Here is a 23,680-nt window from a genome sequence, read left to right on the forward strand (position 1 = left end):
AACTTTAAAAGGTTGAAAATGATTTTTGAAAATGTTTCCAAATATCAATTAGAGCCTTAAGTTTTTTTGGTAATTCTTAAGAAACTGCTTTTTTATTCAAGGTTTGTTAATAGCCCTGAAGTATGCAGGACAGCAATTAATATAGTCCACAATTGCTATGTGTCATGCTCAATTAGCTATTTAAAATCATAATTTGCGTCTATTCCACTGTTTTTTGGGATCCACTGCATAATTAGAGAAACAGTCGGAACAACAAAAGACGGAGCTTAAATTCCTAGGTTAAGTTTAGTTTAACTTTAAAAGTAGAACTTAAGTTCAGTCTGAGAGAATTCACAACATTCAGATAGTTATAATTGTTTCTAAAAGTGTATAGTTCAAGAAACCATTAATGGATTATTTTTTTCTTTTCCCAAGCCTAATATTTTTATTGAGAGAATTTTATTTGTAAACTATATTGTCCGTTTGTTTACTGCAGTGTACCGTTTAGTGTACACTAGTACATGCAGCAGGGGAAAATATGTTCTTCTTTAAAAAATCAACAAAATTGAGTCATTGTTCCACCCCCCAAAAATTGGTCAAAAGAATGATAAAGAGTTTAAAGTATATCATCCGGGAATTTACGTACAGGGTTTCATTTTAAGATTTTTTTCAAGATCAGTTTAAGTGTTAACAGATATTATGCAGATTAACTGTTCAAAAGGGGTGTTCAACGTGAGTTTAGGAACTGGTAAGCGTATCATCAACGATTAGCAACAGTGACCTGACTATGACGAAAATGTCGTTGCAGTTATTAATTTGCAAAAATACACGACTGGAATATAAATAGGGACTGTATACTAGTTTGAGTAAATCTCTATCTATGTTTAGTGGCATGGGAGATTCACAATGGTACTTGAATCTTTATTTCATCAAGTATGTATAATGTTTGTTTTCCACCAGAAGATTTCTTTTTATTTAATTCTAGTTTCTTGATTAAAGTTACCATACTCATCATGCCGCAGAGACAATTAAGAATTTTTTCAGAATCACGCCCCTCACATCACGTTGTTATTGAACTCTTAAAATTACACTTACAGTCCCTTTAAAGAAAAGATTGAATGTTGCGTTAACAAACTTATTTGTAAGTATTTGTTTTCATTTTCCCGCCAAAAGTTTGTAAATGGTTTACAATATATATAGAGTTAAAATCTTAGAGAAATAGTTTAAAATGCAATAAAATGTAACAATATAGATGATATACACACATATAGAATATAGATAGGATCTTATATAATACATTGACAAGGAAAGTTGGATTAAAGGAACTGTCTCCGTAATTCCTAGTGACCATCCATGTAAAAAGGAGCATGTCCTCTTCATAACTTTTGACTGAGCAACAATGATGTAATTTTGCACTTGAAAGATATAGGGGTAGGCGATAATATCAATACAACGAAGACGACTTTCGATTAAAATTTTGATTTATATCAACCTGTTAAACAGTATGGATACATATTAACATAGAAGTCAATTGAAAAGCTGTCAATTACTTGTGGACTTTAAATTCGAGAAAAGCTTATTTACAATCAAAACTTATTGTATTGATATAATTGCCTACCGCTGTAGAGAAAGAACAGTTATTGGTGTATACCCCATTGCTGCTCAGATTATAATTTTGTGGGTATTGTTGTCAATTGGGCATGATAAAACTCTTTAAATGATCGGGGTCAATAAAAATCATGTGAACAGTCCCTTTATGTGGGGGTTTGTTTACATGCGCCAGCATGAAACATATTAAATTAAATTAAGTTCCATTTTGATATGTTTAATCTTACAGGTAAAGAATAATATTACGAAGGTTAAGATAAAACGTTTTGATCTAAATTGGTCCAACAAGTTTGGAATTAATACTTTTGTTATGGTTACACTGTTTTATTCCATTCTCATTAGAGAAAGTCTTGATAAATTCCATTGATTGATAAATTGATTGATTGATTGACGGAATAATAATTACTGATTAGACGGATAAGACAATGTTTGACAAGTTGACTTGAAATCCCCTAAAGTTTGTCCGATTGAATCCTGGATTTTGCGGAAGTTATCCCTGGAAGGATTGATATTCCTTAAACTTCTTGCAACTGAGGCCGGAAATGGAGATGTGAGAGTTGGGATGACCGGCGTGGTGGCTTGGGACTGACCGGAAGCGGAGGGGCTTGGCATTTGATTTGGCATGGTTGGGTTTGGTATGTGTAGATCACGTGGTGGCTCCCGGGACTGTACTCGCCTTATGCCCAGGGTTGGTTGAGGAATGTTGGAATGCGCTACTACCTCCCTACCACCTAGCGGTCCACCAGGGTAAACACCACGTCCTTCCATTGCTTCTTGAACACGACTTCCCATTCTGCTTGAAGGTCTGAAATATAAAGAAATAAAGAAAATATATATAAAAATCTATTACGGATGTTTTTCTTAAAAAGAGAGAATTCAGAGTTAAAAAATCTGTTTGCTTTCTAAATTCCCCCAAAAAACATTAAAAATTAAAATCATTATTTTAAGTGTTTAGATGACGTTATTGCGCAAGTTTTTAAAAGCTCTATATCATTAAAAATTGCCCTTTAAGAAATGCAAATATCACAAATATAAACAAAAATATACCTAGAGTTGAGAATTACAAGTTCCTTGTACGGTTGTTCCACAAAGAAGTTTGATTTGATGTTGACTAGTTCTTTATGAGAATGATTTTCCTCAGGACTAAGAGTGTAGGCCACAGAACCGGTTTTACTTTCACGTCGATGCAATTGTAGTGATTCAATGCTACCGCAGGGTTCTAGAATTAAATTGTCTATAACAGTCGGGAACTTGTCCGGGGGGGATGGCTGACATTTTTTGTTTATTCAAGGCAGTGGGGTCAACCCCTTTGGTTATAATTGTTTTCACTGATAAAGGGGAGGGGGGCTGCGCCCATACAACCCCACCTTTATACGCCTCTGGCCTTTAAGCATAGGATGTGATAAATGTTTTAACTTGGATAGTTACTAAAATTGAGCTTACAAAATGATGCTGCTTTAATCAAAGACGATTTAGAAGTCGTCAGATAATTGCCATGTTTTAAGGGACACCCTGAATTTATATAATATACCTGTACTGGCTGACAGTGAACTTGGAGATTTGAACGGTTTCAGCTTGGTATCACTCTGTTTCCTGTTTGTTGTCAAATGCTTGGTGGTCAGACCCTTTGTTTTGTCCTGGGGAGCTGACCCATTGACCTCCTGGTAGGGGGATAAACTGTGGTAGGAGGTCACACCTTCAACTTGAAAAAATAGAAGTTTTTCAATCAAGCAATCATTCATCATACATTCATAATACTTTTTAGAGAATAAAATATAAAATCAAGTATGTCTTGAGAGAGTTTGAATAAACCTTTTTTGTAGATTATGACAGCACTTTTGCTCAGCTGAGCAAGTTAAAGGTTTTCAGGGCACAACGGTTGCTGATCCNACAATTTCCTTTCACGCCCCTGTACCTGCCATTCTTTAATATTTGGAAAGAAAAGAATTCAAAATAAATCATCCCGAATTCTCTCCGTTTGTGCTTCTTACCTGAGTTATCAAGGAGTTTAAATCTCTTCCTAGCGTATTTACTCCTGAGGAGAAGAGAGATGAGATACACGAGGAGAATAATCACGATCAAACTCACACAGATAAACACTTTCTCCAGCAGGAAGGATTCAGAGGGAACACTCGGCACAGCCGTTCCAACAACAATACTGAAATTATTGATTATATTTGTGACTTTCCAATTATAGAATGGCACATACGATTTACAACAGTACCGTTAATCAACAATACATGTGATAGCTATATTCTTCTTATTGATTATTTTCAATTGTGGTTTCTTTCTGATGTGACTTGCGACATTCTGCTTCAGAACCAAAAGAGAAAACTGTCAGAATTAATCACTTTTCAAGCTAGAAACATGACGATATCTTCCACATCATTAATCTTGTTCAGCTAAAAGTTTAAATGAGTACCGTTGAAATCTCCCTTTTTTAATGTAAGGTCACTTTAATTACAGACGGTCCCTTTAATTAGTTTACATTAATTTGATTGTGCTATAAATACATAATAGTTCGATAGGAATGGGAAAATAGAAGCTCAATGTCAAATTATGTCCAAATATTCTAATTTTGATAAGCAACAGTGGGAGGCGATTTCAATAGAATGATTTTTTAAAAGTTTTGATTGTTAACAAGTTTTTTTTCGAGTTTAGCTGTAATCAAAGAGAAGCTTTTTTAATTCACAGCTTCTCTTGACTTATCTATGTTTATGTGCTTCCATGCTGCTTAACAGCTTGCTTTACATCAAAATTGATATCAAAAGTCGTCTTCATTGCATTGATATAATCGCTTATCGCTGTATGGAAGCTCCAAAAAACCCCGCCAAATCTGGCATTTTCAAAATGTATTTAGCTCGAAATGATCTGAAGAAAAAACATGAGAAAACTAAAGTTATTATTTACAATTTCTAATTAAGACCGTTCTAATTAGCCATTCATCCATATATAACCTAATTGATTGTGATTTCTTTCATAACTAACGAGCATAATTAATTATGAAAATATTCCTGATAAGTTTGTTTTTGTTATATTGTAATATATTATAAAAGGGACAATTTACTAATTTCTAGCTGGTCCATACTAAATATCCCTGACTTGTGACTGGCTTTCGTGGTTTTTTTTGCGTAAACTATAACTTAAATCCGCAAATAATAAAACTTGTATTATTTCATAAATGTACGTTTATGACGCAATAAAAATGTTTTCAAATTCAAAATTTTAAAATTCGGAATAGTTTTTAAATTTGTTGAATAATCTTAAATTCAACCATTTTAAAATTAGACTGTTCATTAAAAGATAGATAGATACTTTTAAAAAACTTTTCATGAATTAAAGGGACTGCAATCGTAATTTCAAGTAAGTGGCAAGTCCGATTCTAAGCAGTACCCTTTAAACAAAGAGAATAGAATATATATTAGAGTGGAATTAAGACAATCCCTCGGAATGAGTTTTGCCAGTCCCTTTCAGCCTGAAACGGAGTTCAACGTGTACAAATCATGTAAATGTTCACAAATTATATGCAGTATTAATACAGTATGCTCCCTAGACTATCCATTTCAATTTCGAATTTTTTAAAGCTGTTAAATAAACTTTATTAAATGAATTAGGCGAATAAAAAACATCATTTGATTTATAGTTATAACGGAAAATCATCGTTTGTAAAGTGAAAGGCATAGAGTCTATAATGTGAAATGATCATTGGTCAATTATGAAACCAGCCTATTTCATAATTTGGTTTTCTTTTAATATTAATTTTAGATTTTTCCATGGCCTAAAAGGTTATATAGACGAATTTGTGAAGTACACCTGCAGTATGGAAACAGTACAACAAAATGGCCGTTTTACACTTTTTTTTTAGTAAATTACACTCTAATATATATTCTATTCTCTTTGCCTTTAAACCTTTGCCTGATTAAGAATGTCCTTTTTCTTTGAAAATTGATTATTTTTTATTGTAGTTTCTTTATAATGTGACTTGCGCCATTCTGCTAATGAGATCCTATGGAGAAAATTACCCGAATTAAAGGGACCGTTCACTTATTTGGGTTATTTTAGGGTAAACTTAATAGCCTTTTAGCTATTCATAGGTATTAGTTTAACTTTTCTCAAACAACTGTGGCCTGAGCAAAAGCCGATTTATCATTCAGAATTCCAGCGCAAAGGTATGATAACTTTGCATTTACACTATTTGATGCTTTTTGTCATAGTCATGGAATTTTAAAAATTTAAAAATATTAAATTAAATTGTAGTATCTAATATTTAATTGTAGATATCTTTAATGTTTTTTAAAAATTATTTTTAAATTGTCTTTTTTCAAAATATAACTTATTTTAAACATTTAAACAGTTTCCATAGGCTTCCCCAAGAATTTCCGTGATTTATAGAAGAGTTGGAATCTAGGAACCGGTTTCTAGGAGAGAGAAAGTCGTCTTTGTATAAACGTGTTAATTTATTAAATCATATTTAAACACAAAAAAACGTTACTTTCTTGCAAATTCTACAATCGAAAGTTTTTATATTTTATTATATAATGGCTGACACATGATGTCATTGAAATATGATAATTTTAGATTTTATGGGGCTGTTGTTCCTGAAAAAAACGTTTACATAGTGTCTATGCAAAGGTATCAAAGTTGAATAAAACATTTATAGAATTTCCTTTCCCCGAAATAGGTCCACTGTGACCTGCTCATTTCAAGACTCTTTTATAGAAAAAAATTCAGTTAAAAATCATAAAATTCTTTGCAAAATCTAAAAATGAAAAAAAACGAGAATTCCACTGTTTTCTGATTCCCCTGTACATACTTACTTTTAAGTTACGAAACCGGCCTTTTACACTATTTCTTTATTTTTTATCATTTTTCTTGTAAAACTTTCATTTTATATAAACTTTTGTTAAAAGAAAAGTTTAATGAATTAGTTGCAATTTCCACTACGAAGTTTAAATAAATGTTTGTTAAAAAAAGGTGAAATTATTCAAGGGATAGCTCTAGAAATAAATTAATCACAACAATTCTTAGCAATATTCCAAAATCATCAGAGAGATTGAAGATGACAATCATTCCAGAGCTTTATGGACACCGTTTAATTTCTCATTTTAAAAAGTACTGCAGCATGCAATCCTTACTGCATAAACCATAGATTAATTAAAATAACAGATAGGACACTATAGATGTCGTCTGTTCAAGATTTATCAGTATTTCGTTCACAATATCCCTGAGGCAGAAGCGTAGTCGGCGTAGAACAGGCTCTCTCTCTGTCTTGTAATTCTACAGAGAGAGAGCCTGTTCTACGCCGACTACGTTTAACTCCTTTGGGCCAGTGCCTCAGGGTTATTGTGAACGAAACGCTTAAAAAGACGACATCTAGTGTCCTAGTTGTTATATTAATCAATCTATGGCATAAAGAAACACATTCTAAACTCTAGCAGAAGATATTTTCTGCGAATCACAGTTTTTTGTAGTATCAAACACAAAAATCATTTACAAAAACTTTATTTTAATTTCTTTGGGACACCCTGTATCTATTTATCTTATCTAAGACCTACTAGAACTGGGTCTTCCACATAGACAGGCGGATACAGGATTTAAGTGAGGGGGGGACCCCCCCCCTGTCAAACACATATTTTTATTTCATCATTATACAAAAGCAAACAAGGATTTAGTTCAAAATTGTTTATTTTTCAGCAAGGAAGGTACCCAGCCTAGGATCCAATAAAGAGTGCACTGCCATGGGTAGAAGGATTGTAAACAAATAAATAAATCTTTTCACAAACTACGTTTTCAATTACTATATCTGCAGTTAAGTCCCTAGAGATTTATGGTGTCAGTGTTCCTTTATAGAGAATTGAAACGAATGCACTGAAAAGTATTTTCATATTCTTACATCCTTGGAACCCGATGTCGTAGTTCTTTGATAATTTTAGTTATGATTATATAATCATCATTTTAAAGATCACACGTTTACAAAATCAGGTTACAAGAATTAGAGTTTGGGCCAAGTGATCAGGTTCTTTGGATTTAGATGTAAGTAAACTATTGTTACAAATATTTAACTACGCGTTTTTTTACATCTTTCCAGCAAAGCTAGCAACATTTTTCGGCAATTCTTTTTAAATTACTAGTTTAAAAGTAAGCAAAGCGGATCTGTTAATTGTCAAATGCTGAAGTGTTTCTGCTGTTTGAAAGCTTTGTAAAAAGTCGTCCTAATTGTATTGATATATACGACGACGACTTTATACATGATTCTAAGACACTAAGTTATTCACCTGGTTTTGGGATTTAGGGATTCAGGATCAATCGGCATAAATCCCTTTCTCTGTTCGTTCCCCTGGTTCTCTTGGTTCTCCAGGTTCTCATTAGGATCCTCGTATCCAGGGTAGGGGTGAACATAAGGATGGTTTTCATACGAGTCCAATCTAAAAAAGTTGGTTGTCAACTCAAAAGATAAATAAATCTATAACTTACATCTTCAGGGTTACCCACAAAGGATTAAACTGCAGAGTCGACTGTATAAAATTTATATTGTCTGTCTCAATATACTTATGATTCTAAGAACCGTAAACCTTTACCAAATTATTACATAAGCCATAAAAAGATTATTTTTAAGGCTTGATTTCATTCTGGAATTGTCAGAATTAAAGAGTTTCAGGTCGTCTTTACATTCTCATCCTTTGTGGATAACCCTGTACAGTCCTTTTACGGAGACAAGTTGAAAGCAACTGTACCTTGGATCCTGGACATCAAAGGAAGGATTTTCATAAACTGGATCCAGTATACTGTACTCATCCTTCTGAGAATATCTACCACTAGAATAATAATTTCCAATATGATCAGTCGTTGCAGATGACGTTGTATCCACCGGTTTTGTTGTTGTGTAAACATAGATTGTATTATAGCTCTGAGTTCTGATTGGCGGGGGTTGAACGGCGGGTTCTTCTGGAAAATCCTCAATATTACTTCCATATTGAGCTTCTTCCTTCTCCTCGTGGATCAGCTGATTATCTAGATGGGCATCCATCTTGGATTTGTAATGGGCATCTTCAATATCCTCATCCGTTTGCGCATTTACTACATCCTGAACTGTAGCTCCGGAACGATTGCTGTTCAGCATTTTGAAAATACTCATTATAGGTCGCTCCTTAGTCGTTTTCACGCTATTTCCGGTCGTCTCGTTCTGTTTGAATAGGAGATTAAAAACAGTAAATTTTAAAAGAATTGTATTTCAATCTTTGATGATTTCTAATTTTCATGCTCAAGCGTAAAGTTTTAAATTTTAAAGGATTTCAAGTTTAAAAAATACTCTTTATCTAACGATGAAAACCAGAAATTCTGAGACTCATGAAATTTTAATTATACTTCCTTTAAATAAATTTACCTTCTAAGTCTTTCTAGAATTTGGTTTTCTTGTAATTTTTTGCAATTTCAAAAATTGTAAAAATGAAAGTTTTGAAATATTCTAATATTGTACCGTTTATNATAATAATAATAATAATAATAATAATAATAATAATAATAATAATAATAATAATAATAATAATAATAATAATAATAATAATAATAATAATAATAATAATAATAATAATAATAATAATAATAATAATAATAATAATAATAATAATAATAATAATAATAATAATAATAATAATAATAATAATAATAATAATAATAATAATAATAATAATAATAATAATAATAATAATAATAATAATAATAATAATAATAATAATAATAATAATAATAATAATAATAATAATAATAATAATAATAATAATAATAATAATAATAATAATAATAATAATAATGATAATAATAATAATAATAATAATAATTATAAATAATGATAGTAATAATAATAACAATAATAATGATAATAAGGATAAGGATGGTTTGATATTGGGGTGAGAAATAAATAAGCTTAAAAATTCTAAATGCAATTTCTCAATTCTCTTTTCTAAATCTCGGGTCTAAAATAAAAAGAATAGTTACGAGGTCGCAAAGTTGTACCTGTAAAGACTGTAGAGAATCACTGATTCCAAAAACAGGTTGACCGTAAACCTCCTCCTTCTAAAATAGGTCAAGCTTAAAACAAAAGAGCAAGGCGCTACTATAGTGCCCCTCCCACCCCCACACTTAGAAAAAAATTAAAATGCAGAACAGGGTTAAATAACAAAATTTCTTCTTACATTCAAAAATTTTAAATTATCAAATTTCATTCTTTTCAAATGTTTCATAATTTCCCACCAAACAAACTCAACTGACGACAAATGAACCTCTATTTGCATTCATAAAACTTAAAAAGACGAAAAATCATTAAATAAAAGATCAAAAACGTAAACCACAAAAAATCTATAGAAAATGGCAAACATTGTTTACCGTTGATACTCTCATTCAAATATTGAAAAGAAACCGTGGAAAATGTCAAATTTTCTTTTATCTGAGTAAAAATTATATTATTATTAAAAATCGACAATTTTTGCATTCAATTTTTTAGACATAAGAACAATTTTAAAACAGACATTTAAACGTTGTTAAGTGTGAAAATGGATTAAAATTATAACGGTTTTACCCAAAGAATTTAGTACTGTATAAAGACTAGATATCTTTTTACAAGTGAATGCATTAAAACAATAGTTACTAGAATTTCTCTCAAATGGAATGATTTATTTGATGTACTGTCCCGGTTTGCATTATTTGGTCTACATATGTACTGTACATCTTGCTCTAGCTACTTAAAAGTCGGCCCGGTTTTAATCTTTAGTTTTACCTCTTGTTGTGCCGGAGAGAAATCAGACTGGAATTTGACCTGTCCGGCCTCCCCGGCCCCCTCAGATTCATCGTAGTCGTCGTTGGTGGAATCCGCCCAGGAATATGAACTAGACGCGGCAGTAGCGCTCATTTAATATTCATAATATTCCTTTTCTTTTCCCTGATTAATCATTGAAAGAACTGTAAACATAAGAATTAGATACCCTCCGGTTAAGAAGTGGCTTTTCTAATTCACAACAGTACGATTAAAAACTTGATTATTTTCAATTAAGATTTTTCTATGAGGTGGTTTGCGCAATTGTGCACCAAAAGATTGTGGAAATAATAAACACACTATAAGCTAGAAAAACTAAAATATCTTCTTCATCACATTTTTGATCAGAAAAAGGTTTAAAGAGAAAATGTTTGAATCGGAATGCCCCTAAAATTCTTTTTGTTTACACTAATTAACCATTAATTAACGGAGTTCCCAACAATAAAACTAATTAAATCAATCGAGTTTCTTTCTTTTTATGTCATCAGGTATTCACGCTTGGAAATAGAAAAAGTTATTTACTTATTTTATATTTGTAAAGAGTCCTCAAGAAATACAGAAACTTACGTCATAAAGCTAAACGAAAGTGAATTTTTAATTACTCTGAAGCGAGAATACAGAAATGCAGAGTAATAAGTAAGATAGTTTATAACTTCTAAGCAACAAGTTTTTATGAATGATTGCATCTTCAGTTTAAAGCAAATGTTGCAAAAAAAATAACAATTATTAGTTTTATGCAAACGAAAAGTAGAAAAGACTTTTACATTTTATGTTATTTTTAAATTAAGTCCTGAAACTCTGTTGTCAATAATTACTCTCTGGTTTACTTTTTATTACATTAATTAGCTTTCTTTGGGAAATAATATTCCTTCAATAGCCAATGTGCCTTCATGAGCTATGGGGAAAAGATAAGCAACAAAGATTTAGAAATGTTTGATAGTTTGAATATTTTAGTTTTAATCCTGAAAAGTATAAATATCTCAGTTTTTATCTGGAATAGTTTAAATATTTCAGTTTTTATCTGGAATAGTATAAATATCTCAGTTTTTATCTGGAATGGTTTAGATATTTCAGTTTTTATCTGGAAAAGTATAGATATCTCAGTTTTTATCTTAAATAGTTTATATATCTCAGTTTTTATGTGGAATAGTTTAGATATCTCTGTTTTTATCTTAAATAGTTTAGATAACAGATTCAGAACGAATGGGATTCTCAACCGTAACAGGGATATTTTACAACTCTGCAACCTCCCAATTGTACGGAATGAGCTTGAACCCCCTTTAATCAAAGAAATATCAAATCTCAATGCTTTCTGTTGTGAACTTCAACAATTCTCATTTTTAAATCTGGAAAAGTATATATACTGGTAAATTTTTATACACGTGGGATATCCATGTTTTTATACTTGAAGTTGTTTTATAGATGATTTGATGTGTCCTTGTTTTACCCTTATAAAACTCTAAAAAGTGCAGTTATATGTTTATCTAAATATTCAGACTTTTATTGACTATATATTCTAAAAATTGATATACCTTTGTTTATTATTTTTATTCTCTAAAGGTGAGAACAAGAAACCTGTGAAATATGAAGACGACATTAAAGCAATAATTAAGTGTATTTGACGCTATTACAAATTAAATACTTCATACTGGTAGTTTTATAAATCACTTATAAAGTGAAATGAGTCTATTTAACTGCAAAATTGCTGTGTTTCTTTGGACAATTACTTGTCATAATTTGAGTCTAGAGGTCGTCTTCCTATTCCAGAATTACTCTAAGAGCAAGCTGAATATAACATGTCTACTCTAGTATTGTATACTCTAAGAACCAGATGAATATAACATGTCTACTCTAGTATTGTATACTCTAAGAACCAGCTGAATATAACATGTCTACTCTAGTATTGTATACTCTAAGAACAAGATGAATATAACATGTCTTCTCTAGTATTGTATGCTCTAAGAGCAAACTGAATATAACATGTCTACTCTTGTATTGTATACTCTAAGAGCAAACTGAATATAACATGTCTACTCTAGTATTGTATACTCTAAGAACAAGATGAATATAACATGTATACTCAAGCATTGCATACTCTAAGAGTAAGCTGAATATAACATGTCTACTCTAATATTGTATACTCTAAGAACAAGATGAATATAACATGTCTACTCTAGTATTGTATACTCTAAGAGCAAACTGAATCTAACATGTCTACTCAAGTATTGTATACTCTAAGAGCAAGCTGAATATAACATGTCTACTCTAGTATTGTATACTCTAAGAGCAAGCTGAATATAACATGTCTACTCTAGTATTGTATACTCTAAGAGCAAGCTGAATATAACATGTCTACTCTAGTATTGTATACTCTAAGAACAAGCTCAATATTACATGTCTACCCTAGTATTGTATACTCTATGAACAAACTGAATATTACATGTCTACTCTAGTATTGTATACTCTATGAAAAGGTTGAAAACGTTGTCTACATTTTCTTTTATTTTCCTTGACAAAAGAAAATGTTTGTTGTACAGTATTCTCATAAAATTAAATTACTCCCACCATGTTTTCTAGAAAATACCAATTTACTTTTTAAATTATTTCAACTTTTCAGGATCTGAACTGGTAGTTTCTTTTTAATGATAACGTATGTGTTTTTTGTTATAAAGAAACTGAGTCTTTCCCAGTAACTATGATTTTCAAATCAAATATTTACACCAACATGTTGCAAAGATATAGGGATTAGAAAATTAGAGTTTAAGAGTTAGAGGATTAAAGAGTTCCAGATTGCCATTAAAAAGTCTCATGTTTTGTGCTTTACCCTGTATACATATATTTTAAGGATATCGTGTATTTGACATAAACTTGATTATATTAGTAAAAGTACACAAGGGTATATTTGAACATGTAATATATAAATTATATTAAAAATCGTGGTGTCGTCATCAAATATTAACTTTACATAACAAACTCATTTTATTTTACAGTGTAAAATCAATCGTTATTATAACTAACTTTTCTTTTAAAGAAGTAAATCATGATTTATTAGTTCGACCCTCCCACGAGGATTTAACAGTTTGGTCCTCATTCCAACGAGCTGTAACGTTCGAGCACAATTTGACCTTTTAAGCCAAAACTTTTTCTTTGCGTTTTTACTTTTATGTCTGCGTTTGCGTTTTAAATGAAAAAATATAAAAAAGAAACTCCGCAAGTTTAAAAGTTTTTCAATTTGAGACCAAAACTCGATTGAATACAAACAGTAAGTCACTTAAAGAGAACCGCAATCAAATTAAATCAATTTTCGAACTGAAAATCAAGGACAAAGGTTTAAATGGTAACATTGTGAATCTGACATGGAACTCAATTTAAAGTTACGTCGACAGTCTCATACAAGAAAATATTTCATTTGCAATTTTATCTTTTGAAAGATTTCCTGAAGAAAGATCCATTTAAGAATTCTCGGAAATATTTTTTAAAGTCTAAAAACGGAAATATGAAATGTTGATGGGATGAAATATGAAATGTTGATGAGATTAAATATGAAATGTTGATGGGATGAAATATGAAATGTTGATGGGATGAAATATGAAATGTTGACGGGATGAAATATGATATGTTGATGAGATGAAATATAAAATGTTGAGGGGATGAAATATGAAATGTTTATGGGATGAAATATAAAGCTACAATTTCAGATGTTAGATAGGGCTAAGGTTCACTTTTCCTAAATTAGTTATGGAGCAAATATCTATGATAATTTTTTTCGTCAAAGAGATTTCTGTAATTTTGTTCACTCCTTCTTTACGGATTGATTTAATAGATTTGTAACTTTTTCATCATTTCTAAACAATGATGAAATCTGCAAGTTTTTAAAAACCCCGCTTTTAAAGTAAGTAAGAAAAAAGTGAAAAAATAAAAGTCTACGCCATCAATTACTAGTAAAACAGGTATTTTGTTAACTAAATTCGTGCTTTAAATACCTTTAGGTTGAGTACAAGATTTTCTGAAGATGAAACCCTAGAAGTTATTATTAGATTAATTTATACAGTTCTTTTCTATTCTATTCTATTCTATTCNTATATATATATATAGATTATATCATAATATATTATATTCTACATGATATATCTAATCAGTAGTTTTACAGCAAACTTATTATTATTATTGTTAGTAAGCTATTATTATTTAATTGTATTCAGAGAATTTAACATTTAAAGGGACTAGGGACTGTAGACGTAATAACATTAGATATCCCATTTCTAGACTGACCGATTCAGAACGGTACCCCCTGTAATTCTGTGTCTTGTAATCTACTAAAAAGATATTAGTATTTTATAAGTATAAGTTTACAGTGTGCACTCGAGTCTCCCTGTACTTAGCTTTTGCAGCTAGAAGAATACAGACATATCAATTATCAAGCAAAGTTTTTAAAGGCACTGTTGGTAATCGAACATGACACTCATTAAATAAAGGGTAACTTGAAATTACGTCTATATTCCTTTCGATGACATTGTGTTAATAGAAAATCAATGTATTTGTTGAGACATGATTTCTGAGCTTGTTATTGATAATTTATCACACATCCCCACATGTTCTATAGTACGTTAACAATACAACAATAAAATAATACATCAGTACAACATGTCAGCAGTACAACAGTACAAAAACACAAAAACACAACATTACATCAGTGCAACAGTACAACAGTACAACAGTACAACAGTACAACAGTACAACAGTACAACACCACAACGTGCAACAGTACAGCATTGCAATAATAAAACAGTACACCAGGTCTATAGTAATAAAGTACATCTTTGACGTACTTAGAGTTTAAGAACGAGAAGAGAAAAGAAATTAAAACCTTTAAGTTCTGCAAATATTTGTGTTTGAAAGATCGTAAGAAAAGCAGTGCAAAAACACATCCTTAAATATTCGTACAGGGTGTTCTTTTAATATTACCAATTTTTCAAATTACTTCAAATTTCTTATTGTTTGGAATTTTTCCAATCTGTAAAAAAATTAGAGTTATCAAAATATGAACGTTTTGTTGTATACAATGAAAATTCACAATTCTAAAACAAAAGATTGCGCTAATTCAGTTATTTAATTTGATATAATTTGCTAGTTTATAGAAGAGAATTTCGCTAAATTAAATGATTTAGAGCGAGCGCGAAAAAAATGATAGAAATTTTTTTTTAAAGCAATGTTTTATTAAGCAATGGCAGGAAGACGACATTTATAGCGTACAAATCCCGTTGTGCATTCTAGAAAACTGGGGCGTCATTCAGATTTTATTTAGCAAGAACTCAATTGTATAGTAAAAGAATTTTTCAACGAACTAAATTTCAAAAAGTCGAATGAACATTTTCGCGTGTTTTCATTCGCTGAAAACTCTACTAATAAGGGGAAGAGGAAGGAAAATAAAAAGTTTTATCATTAAAGGGACTGTATACGTATTTTCATGTGGCATGTCCGATTCAAAAAGGTACCCTTCAAGCTTCTATCTGGATATCAAAGAGGACGATTTTGTTGTTTTCGCTCTTGTAAAGCTGTAATCGAGAAACCACATTTAAAAGAATCATTTTTTAAGCTAGACAAACAAGAATTTATCATTCATCTTTGATAAGACGAAGGTTTAAACGGCACAACTATTGAAATTAACCTAACAGTCCCTTTAATGTTATATGTTCCCTGGTATCCTCCAGTACTGGTCTAACAGTCCCTTTAATGTTATATTTCCCTGGTATCCTCCAATCCAATACTGGTCTCCATCATAGAAAAGTAAATATGTCAATTATGATGTGATAATTAAGATTGGTTACAACCACCAATGACGTCAAACAGTAAAAGGTCGCCATGCAACCAACTTTTTGTCAGAGTAGGGTCCGAGGGGGTTAAATTCAATTTATTTGATTAACTTAAATATTGTCTTTAAAGAGGATCAATTCGTACCTGTGATTTTGATAACAGGGATCCCCCAAAACAATGAAAACAAGCAAATTAATTGGTGAGATCTTAAATTCATATTTTTTATGAATGGTGGAAAGTTAAAGGGACTGTAAGCTTAATTTCGAGAGACCCTTCATACAAAGATGACATTGCCCGATTCACAACAATACCCTTAAAACCCTTTATGTGTTCAAAAATGTTAAAGATATTGTAGTTTATTTTAGTATTAATTACTGTGAATTTCTCCCTTGTTTTTTATAAGCAAGAAATAAGCAAGCCACTTTTGCAGAGAAACTACAAATAAGAAAGGAAACAAAATAAACAAAATCATGGATATCTAATTCATACTTGATCAGACCAAGCTTGTAAAGGGTACAGTTGTGAATCTTACACTGTCATCTTTGCAAGAAGAATCATTTGAAATTACAGTTTGGTCCTATCAACCCCTAAAAAATAACCTAGTATGCATATAAATCTGTATAATAAAACTCTTATCTCATTTATATATATTTATATGTCAGCTACAGGCACAGCTGGCCAAACGGCTGAACCAAATTGGCTGAAATTTTATAGGAAACCCATAAGTACCCTGAGGGTATAAGGCGTTAATCATAATTTTTTTTGTGGAATAGTTTTTTTTCAATATTCGATTTTTTTATTCCACGGGCAACGCCGGGCACTTTAGCTAGTACTAGAATAAAATGAGTGTACTGCGCATGCCTGAATGCTTCTTGTTTGTTTCTATCTGTGCAGACAGTGTTTGAGAAGAAGGAGCATGGTTTAACAGTAACAAATCCCTCACGCTGACAGCTTCGACAGGAAGAACAGATCTAAAAAGTATCCTTGTTAATCGGAAATGTACCCCTTTGAAAAATGGAGGGTCTGAGCTATAAAGTGACAGGTTAAAAAAAAAGTGTTGCTCTCACGTGTGGATAATTATTTTGGCCTTAAAGGGACTGTGAGCGTAATTTCTAGTGACCCTCCATGCAAGAATAGAAATTTCCATTTCAAAGCGGCCTACCTGGACGCCTAAAAGATTTTTGTCTTTTCAACTACGAATCAGAGCAATGTTTATAATCTTGAAAACTGATTATTTTTAATTGTAGTTTCTGTAAAAAAGTAACTGCTGGAAAAAGTTATTAGAATTATCAAAAATAAACACTTTTTTAGAAAATAATATTTTCCACAATATTGATCAGATAAAGGTTGCAGGAATACCATTGTATTCGAGCATTGTCATTTTTGTATAAAGGGTCACTTGAAATTACGCTTACAGTCCCTTTAAAGAAAGAGACTTTTATCGGCTCAGGGGTTCATGAGCTATGATCGGACATGCAAACAAACAGACAGACAAACAGATATAGATTTTTATCTTTAGAAAATGATTTTTTGAAAGCATGTAATTGTAAGCTAAAATAATTTGACTTATGATGATTTCTTAAGTCTCCATTCTTCAAAACAAAAATTTGTATTGCACATACAGTTTTTTAAACACATTTTATCATTAAAAAAGTGATCAAAGACAAAGACTATCCTTAAGTCGTCTCCCAATGTCCTGTTTAGTGGAAACCCTGTAGCTCAGTTTCTAATACGTCATGATAAACCCCCTCAAGCTATTCTAAGTAAAAAATCTTATTTGAGTAGATTTTCTTTTTTAATAAACAATTCAATTTACGAGTTAGCAACGGTTCAAGAGAACTTATAAATAAATAAAATAAATTCATGGCACACACAACTTTTATATCTTAATAAATACAGAGAACAACTTTTATATCTTAATAAATACAGAGAACAATTTCTCTTTGTCACAACTTTGAAGAAAAAACTCAACTCAACCTTAACTGAACCCTATACTTGGGTGAAACTTAATCAAAATTTACTTCTTGGAGTTTGTTTATTCAACTTTTAAGGTTTGTGGACTTTTAAAAGGTTAAAAAAAATTTTACTTTGAAAAAAGTTTATTCTTAACATTAGATTTGCTAACACTCGCAAAAACAATACTTTTAAAAAAAATAATTTCTCTTGGGGTAAACCTTTGCATAGTTTTTGAGAAAAAATATTTTACGAATACTGTTTTATAAATGTTGGAATCTTCTTAAGTTCAACTTCATTATAGCATTTGTGAGGTGCCTCTTAAATTCAAAAAAAAAACTTTTTTAAAACTCCTAGAAAAACCAATCACTACTTGCAATGCTGGACATTTTTTACAATATTTTAAATTAATCACCAATAACTGCAAGTTTTTAACCTAAAGAATTTGAAGTTTTAGTGGAGTTTTATTCCTTAAAAATCCGGGGTGTTTTAAACATAATTTTTTATTGTTAATATGGACGGACCTGTTTTTCAATGTCCCAGTAATAGTAGAGAGAAGGAGGTGAAGGACGGTATCTTGTAAGTAAATCATGCTGTTTATACGGGTTCTTCCAAAACCTGGATATAAATACATTTATATGCTGCACTCTGTATCCTTTATCCCTTTGTCTGTATTTTTAGTCCTGTATCCTGTATTTAGTATCGTTGGTTCTGAATCTTTTATCCTGTGTTCTGTATCCTGTATCCTGTATCCTTGTATCCTGTATCCTGTATCCTGTATCCTGTATCCTGTATCCTGTATCCTGTATCCTGTATCCTGTATCCTGTATCCTGTATCCTGTATCCTGTATCCTGTATCCTGTATCCTGTATCCTGTATCCTGTATCCTGTATCCTGTATCCTGTATCCTGTATCCTGTATCCTGTATCCTGTATCCTGTATCCTGTATCCTGTATCCTGTATCCTGTATCCTGTATCCTGTATCCTGTATCCTGTATCCTGTATCCTATATCCTGAGACTGAATGACCTCTATTACTTAGAATGAATTGAATTGAAAACATTTTAAACTTTTTACTAAACTTGCAGATTCAGCATTAAAACATCAGAATATCTAAAATGCAAAAAGTATATCTAATCTTTTTTCGGACGATTGAACTCAAGAATCAATTTAACTTTTTGCATTTTGCAATGAATGTTTTAACGGTATTAAAGGGATTATTAGTTTATTTTTTAAGGAGAATAATGAATTTAAAATATTGAATATAATGGATTACAAGCAGACTTTTAAGCAGCTAGAGTAAGCTGTAGAGTAAGTATACAGACTAAATGAGGCAAACGGTACGGTACACCAAATGAATCAGCCCTTTCTGTTGAAATTATTTAGTGGTATGAATACTCAATTCCATAATAAAAAATGTAGGTTTATGGAAATATTATTAAAATCGAAAATTAAAAACACATTTTTCTAAAAAGCTGGATTTTAGTAACAATATTTATTAAATCCTTCTAATTTTATAAATTTAGATAAAAAGTTTCCCAGAATCCCGGCCCTGAAGGATTTCAAATTTCAATGATTTTACGTGATTTATTTAAAGATGAAGGCAACTTCTTAATTTTTTTCTTTATGTTTATAAATTTTAAAAGTGTGCAAGTAAAAAAAATTTGGAAGGTTTCAGATGTTTTTTAAATGCTCACTTTGAAATTAGGTTCTTTATAAAAGAATGTCATTCACTAAGAAAATATCCTTCAGAATATCGAATGAAAAGAGTTTTTTTACTCTGAGAAAAAGGTTTAACACAATTTTCTTTTTCAAAACCTTTTTTCCTTAAAATTTTAAATTTGAATCTGTTATTTTAAAACCAAAATGTGATCTGTGCAGAGATCTTATTTCGAACATATATTGAATGTTTTAAACCTTAAGTATTATAAATGTTCTGCAGGTTCAAGCTGAAAATTTATAGGTATTCAATATTCAAATGGTCCAATCCACTTAAGTATTGAAATTTATACACACTTTACAGATTATAGACGATCAGAAAAATCTAGAATTTTTTAATGATGGAAAAAATTCTTCAGTAAATATTGTTGAAATCAAATATTATTAAATGCATGATTCCAGGTATAAAAGTCAATTTATTTTGTTATTTGCCACTTAAAAAATTCTAATATTCGTATCAACAAATAATAAAATAATTTCCTAGAACATGGTGTTCAATCAGGTTTTAGTGAAGTTTTAGTTTCCAAACGTGTCTTTATGTAAAGTACAACCGTTTAATTAGGGGTCTGCATATAATTAAGATAATTATTAATCGAATTTATTAGATAGGCATACTCTCTCTGGTAAGACATAAGCTATGTCTAGCTTTTTATTTAATAATCAAGTGCCGGGGATCCTAAGTGTGTTAATAAATCGAGTAAACATTTTGTTAAATCAGCTTCAAAATATTTTAACCTGCTTCATAACTGTTCTGCAAACGTTAGAGCTATTTATTTAAGTTTACAACAAAATTTAGGTAATTTATATTCATAAAAAATAATTTAACCAAGTTAATTATGTTTTATTTAAGTTCATACATTCCTTTTAAACTAAGAACGGGAACCGTTGATGGCTCAAAAAATAAGAGCAGAAACCTTTGATGGCTCGGAAACTGAGACCAGAAACCTTTGATGGCTCGGAAACTGAGACCAGAAACCATTGATGGCTCGGAAACTGAGAGCAGAAACCATTGATGGCTCGGAAACTGAGAACACAAACCTTTGATGGCTCGGAAACTGAGAGCAGGAACCATTGATGGCTCGGAAACTGAGAGTAGAAACCTTTGATGGCTCGGAAACTGAGAGCTGAAACCTTTGATAGCTCGGAAACTGAGAGTAGAAACGTTTTGTGGCTCGGAAACTGAGAGAAGAAACCTTTGATGGCTCGGAAACTGAGAGCAGAAACCTTTAATGGCTCAGAAACTGAGAGCAGAAACCTTTGATGGCTCGGAAACTGAGAGCAGAAACCTTTTATGGATTGGAAACTGAGAGCAGAAAATTTTGATGGCTCGGAAACTGAGAGCAGAAATCTTTGATGGCTCGGAAACGGAGAGCAGAAACCTTTGATGGCTCGGAAAATGAGAGCAGACACCTTTGATGGCTCGAAAACTGAGAGCGGGAATCATTGATGGCTCGGAAAATGAAAGCAGAAACCATTGATTTCTCAGAAACTTAGAGCAGAAACCATTGATGGCTCGGAAACTGAGAGCAGAAACCTCTAATGGCTTGGAAAATACACATCACTTTTAGCGGCAATAATCACGGAACGATTTTCAAGGCGACATTTTAAAAATACTTTCTTAGGCAGCAAAAATCTGTGATATACAGAATATAGATATTGTATTCAGTTCTTTTCAGAAACAACTGTATTTAAAACATACAAGATTTCAAACAGAAGCATCAATTAATTCTATTCGACAAACGAAGAAAATGGTCTGTTTTAAGATACTTTAAAATAGACAGACACAATATGTACAAAAATAAACATGTTTGCATAAATAGAACCTAATCGTCTAATATTTTAAATTTATACATCTATTACATTAACATGCCTAATTCATGAACATGAAAGCATAGGCTCATGGGAGTGTTCCCTTATATTAGTTAATTATGTCAACCCTGCCTCTGGGACCAAATGAAAAAAAAAACTTTTAAATATAAAAATCAGAAATTCTAGGATTTAACTTGTTTGGTTTTTTCGATTCATTGTTTTTTTTCTTGGAAATATATCTAAAAGTTTTAGTAAAAAATATGAAAACGTTCTCCGTAAAATATTTCTAATTTCCTTAAAAATAAAATTTTGAGCTCGATTTCGAATTTCGAGTTTGTGATAGAACATAAAGAATTATCGCAAACTTCTATAATCAGATGTGTCCTAATTTTATCCAAATGCTTTACGTTTAATTGTTATTATAACATCAAAGGCGAGAAATTAAATGTTTACAATGAGCGACAGAAAACTGTGAAATTATTTTTTAACCTTTAGTCTTCTGTTTTAGATTTTTAACTGTCCAATTGTGCAGTGTACACAGACCCACTTAACAAAGGAATTTTAAGATACTGCTAAAACTATGTGCTTTAAAACAACGACAAACACACGTGAAGATTTAATAAATGTCGTCCTCCTATTCCACAGTTTTATTGTTCTCGCTGTAGATATTTAATAATTGATGTTTTTTCACTTTTAAATAATTATTTAAAATAAACGATAACCCCAATGATACCTCTAATGTTCAAATAGTAATGTATTTGCCGTCAGCGCGGAAAAAATGTGTAAAAGCTATAACCAGTTTTTATTACTTAATTGATTTGAACTTTAAGCTACAAGCTGTACTGTTCAGTGTTGTTCAATGTCATATTAGACTTCAAAGTATACATGTACTTCAGAGTTTAAAGTACGTGTACTTTAGACTTCAAAGTACATGTACTCTAGACTTCAAAGTACACGTACTTCAGGCTTATACTTTATACTATGAAGCAGGCCTACTACTACCTTTATGACTGGCAACATTTTAACAAACGAAATACGTTTTCTCAGTACATTCTCAATTATAAATACAAAATTCAATATATTCATACTAACGGAGAACATTTTTCAAGAAAACTTAAAAATATTTTATCTATGTTTTTTTTTCAAATGTTAAAAATATATTATTTGTTATTTATATTTTACTTTTTTATTTTTAGTTGTTTGTTAAAAACGTCAACTTTATTTACCTGCAGTCCCGGGATAAAATATACCTTTATTTACCTGCAGTCCCGGGATAAAATATACCTTTATTTACCTGCAGTCCCGGGATAAAATATTATCAATGTTCTCCCGACCAAACTTTTTCCCGCCTTTTTTCCATCTTTTCATGCCCTCACTCATTGTAAACGTCATCACTGATACTATAACGTACAGTTGAATATAGTTCATAGTCTATAGTAGTTTACTATCTGTAGAGAATGTTCTTTAAACCCTTTGTTTAGCCCAAATACACCATTTTTAAGTGTGCTAAAGAGGAGCCAGGGCTTGCGCTATAGATCATAGAATGCAATTGTTTGAAATTATAGTTTTGAAGTTTTCAAGATTCTTAAACTATTTCATTCTTTCTCCTCCGGCCTTCACTTCCTGTCAGGACGGCCTCTATTTGAAAACTGAAGGGGCGCAGCCTCATGAGACGGTACGAACATGTTGTTGTTGTTGTGAGAGGCCGACACAAGATTATCCATATCTAGAGATCAATAAAACCTCTCCACTCCCCAATACCTCCCTATGCACTCCCAGATACCTCCCCACTCCCCAATACATACCCAATCCCTGATGCCTCCCCATATCCCCACTCCCCAATACCTCCCTATGCACTCCCTGATACCTCCCCACTCCCAGATACCTCCCGCTTCCCACCGGCCCCACCAGCATAACCCAAGTTTTGACCTTATTTAAGATTTTTCTTTCAAAAAGAGTGAATACAATTTAAGGTGTTACAAAAAAAAAT

General features: G+C 31.3%; 2 protein-coding genes across 2 annotated transcripts; both read right to left on the reverse strand.

Moving 5' to 3' along the window:
* Positions 1-1,873: 1,873 nt before the first annotated feature.
* LOC111717672 (uncharacterized) lies at positions 1,874-8,804 on the reverse strand. Its single transcript, XM_023493163.1, has 6 exons — positions 8,322-8,804; positions 7,863-8,012; positions 3,579-3,745; positions 3,119-3,289; positions 2,635-2,806; positions 1,874-2,392 (listed from the first exon to the last, which is right to left on the reverse strand). Exons 1-6 carry the CDS (start codon positions 8,720-8,722, stop codon positions 1,990-1,992), a joined length of 1,464 nt encoding a protein of 487 aa, XP_023348931.1. The 5' UTR covers positions 8,723-8,804; the 3' UTR covers positions 1,874-1,989.
* Positions 8,805-9,487: 683 nt separating this feature from the next.
* On the reverse strand, positions 9,488-23,341 carry LOC111717673 (uncharacterized). The gene is made up of 5 exons (XM_023493164.1): positions 22,985-23,341; positions 18,688-18,781; positions 17,072-17,181; positions 10,361-10,469; positions 9,488-9,660 (listed from the first exon to the last, which is right to left on the reverse strand). The coding sequence occupies exons 1-5, from the start codon at positions 23,116-23,118 to the stop codon at positions 9,535-9,537; spliced, it is 573 nt and encodes a 190-aa protein (XP_023348932.1). The 5' UTR covers positions 23,119-23,341; the 3' UTR covers positions 9,488-9,534.
* Between the last annotated feature and the right edge of the window lie 339 nt (positions 23,342-23,680).

This window comes from Eurytemora carolleeae, unplaced genomic scaffold, assembly GCF_000591075.1.
Source record: "Eurytemora carolleeae unplaced genomic scaffold, Eaff_2.0 scaffold1496, whole genome shotgun sequence".
Taxonomy (NCBI): Eukaryota; Metazoa; Arthropoda; class Copepoda; order Calanoida; family Temoridae; genus Eurytemora; species Eurytemora carolleeae.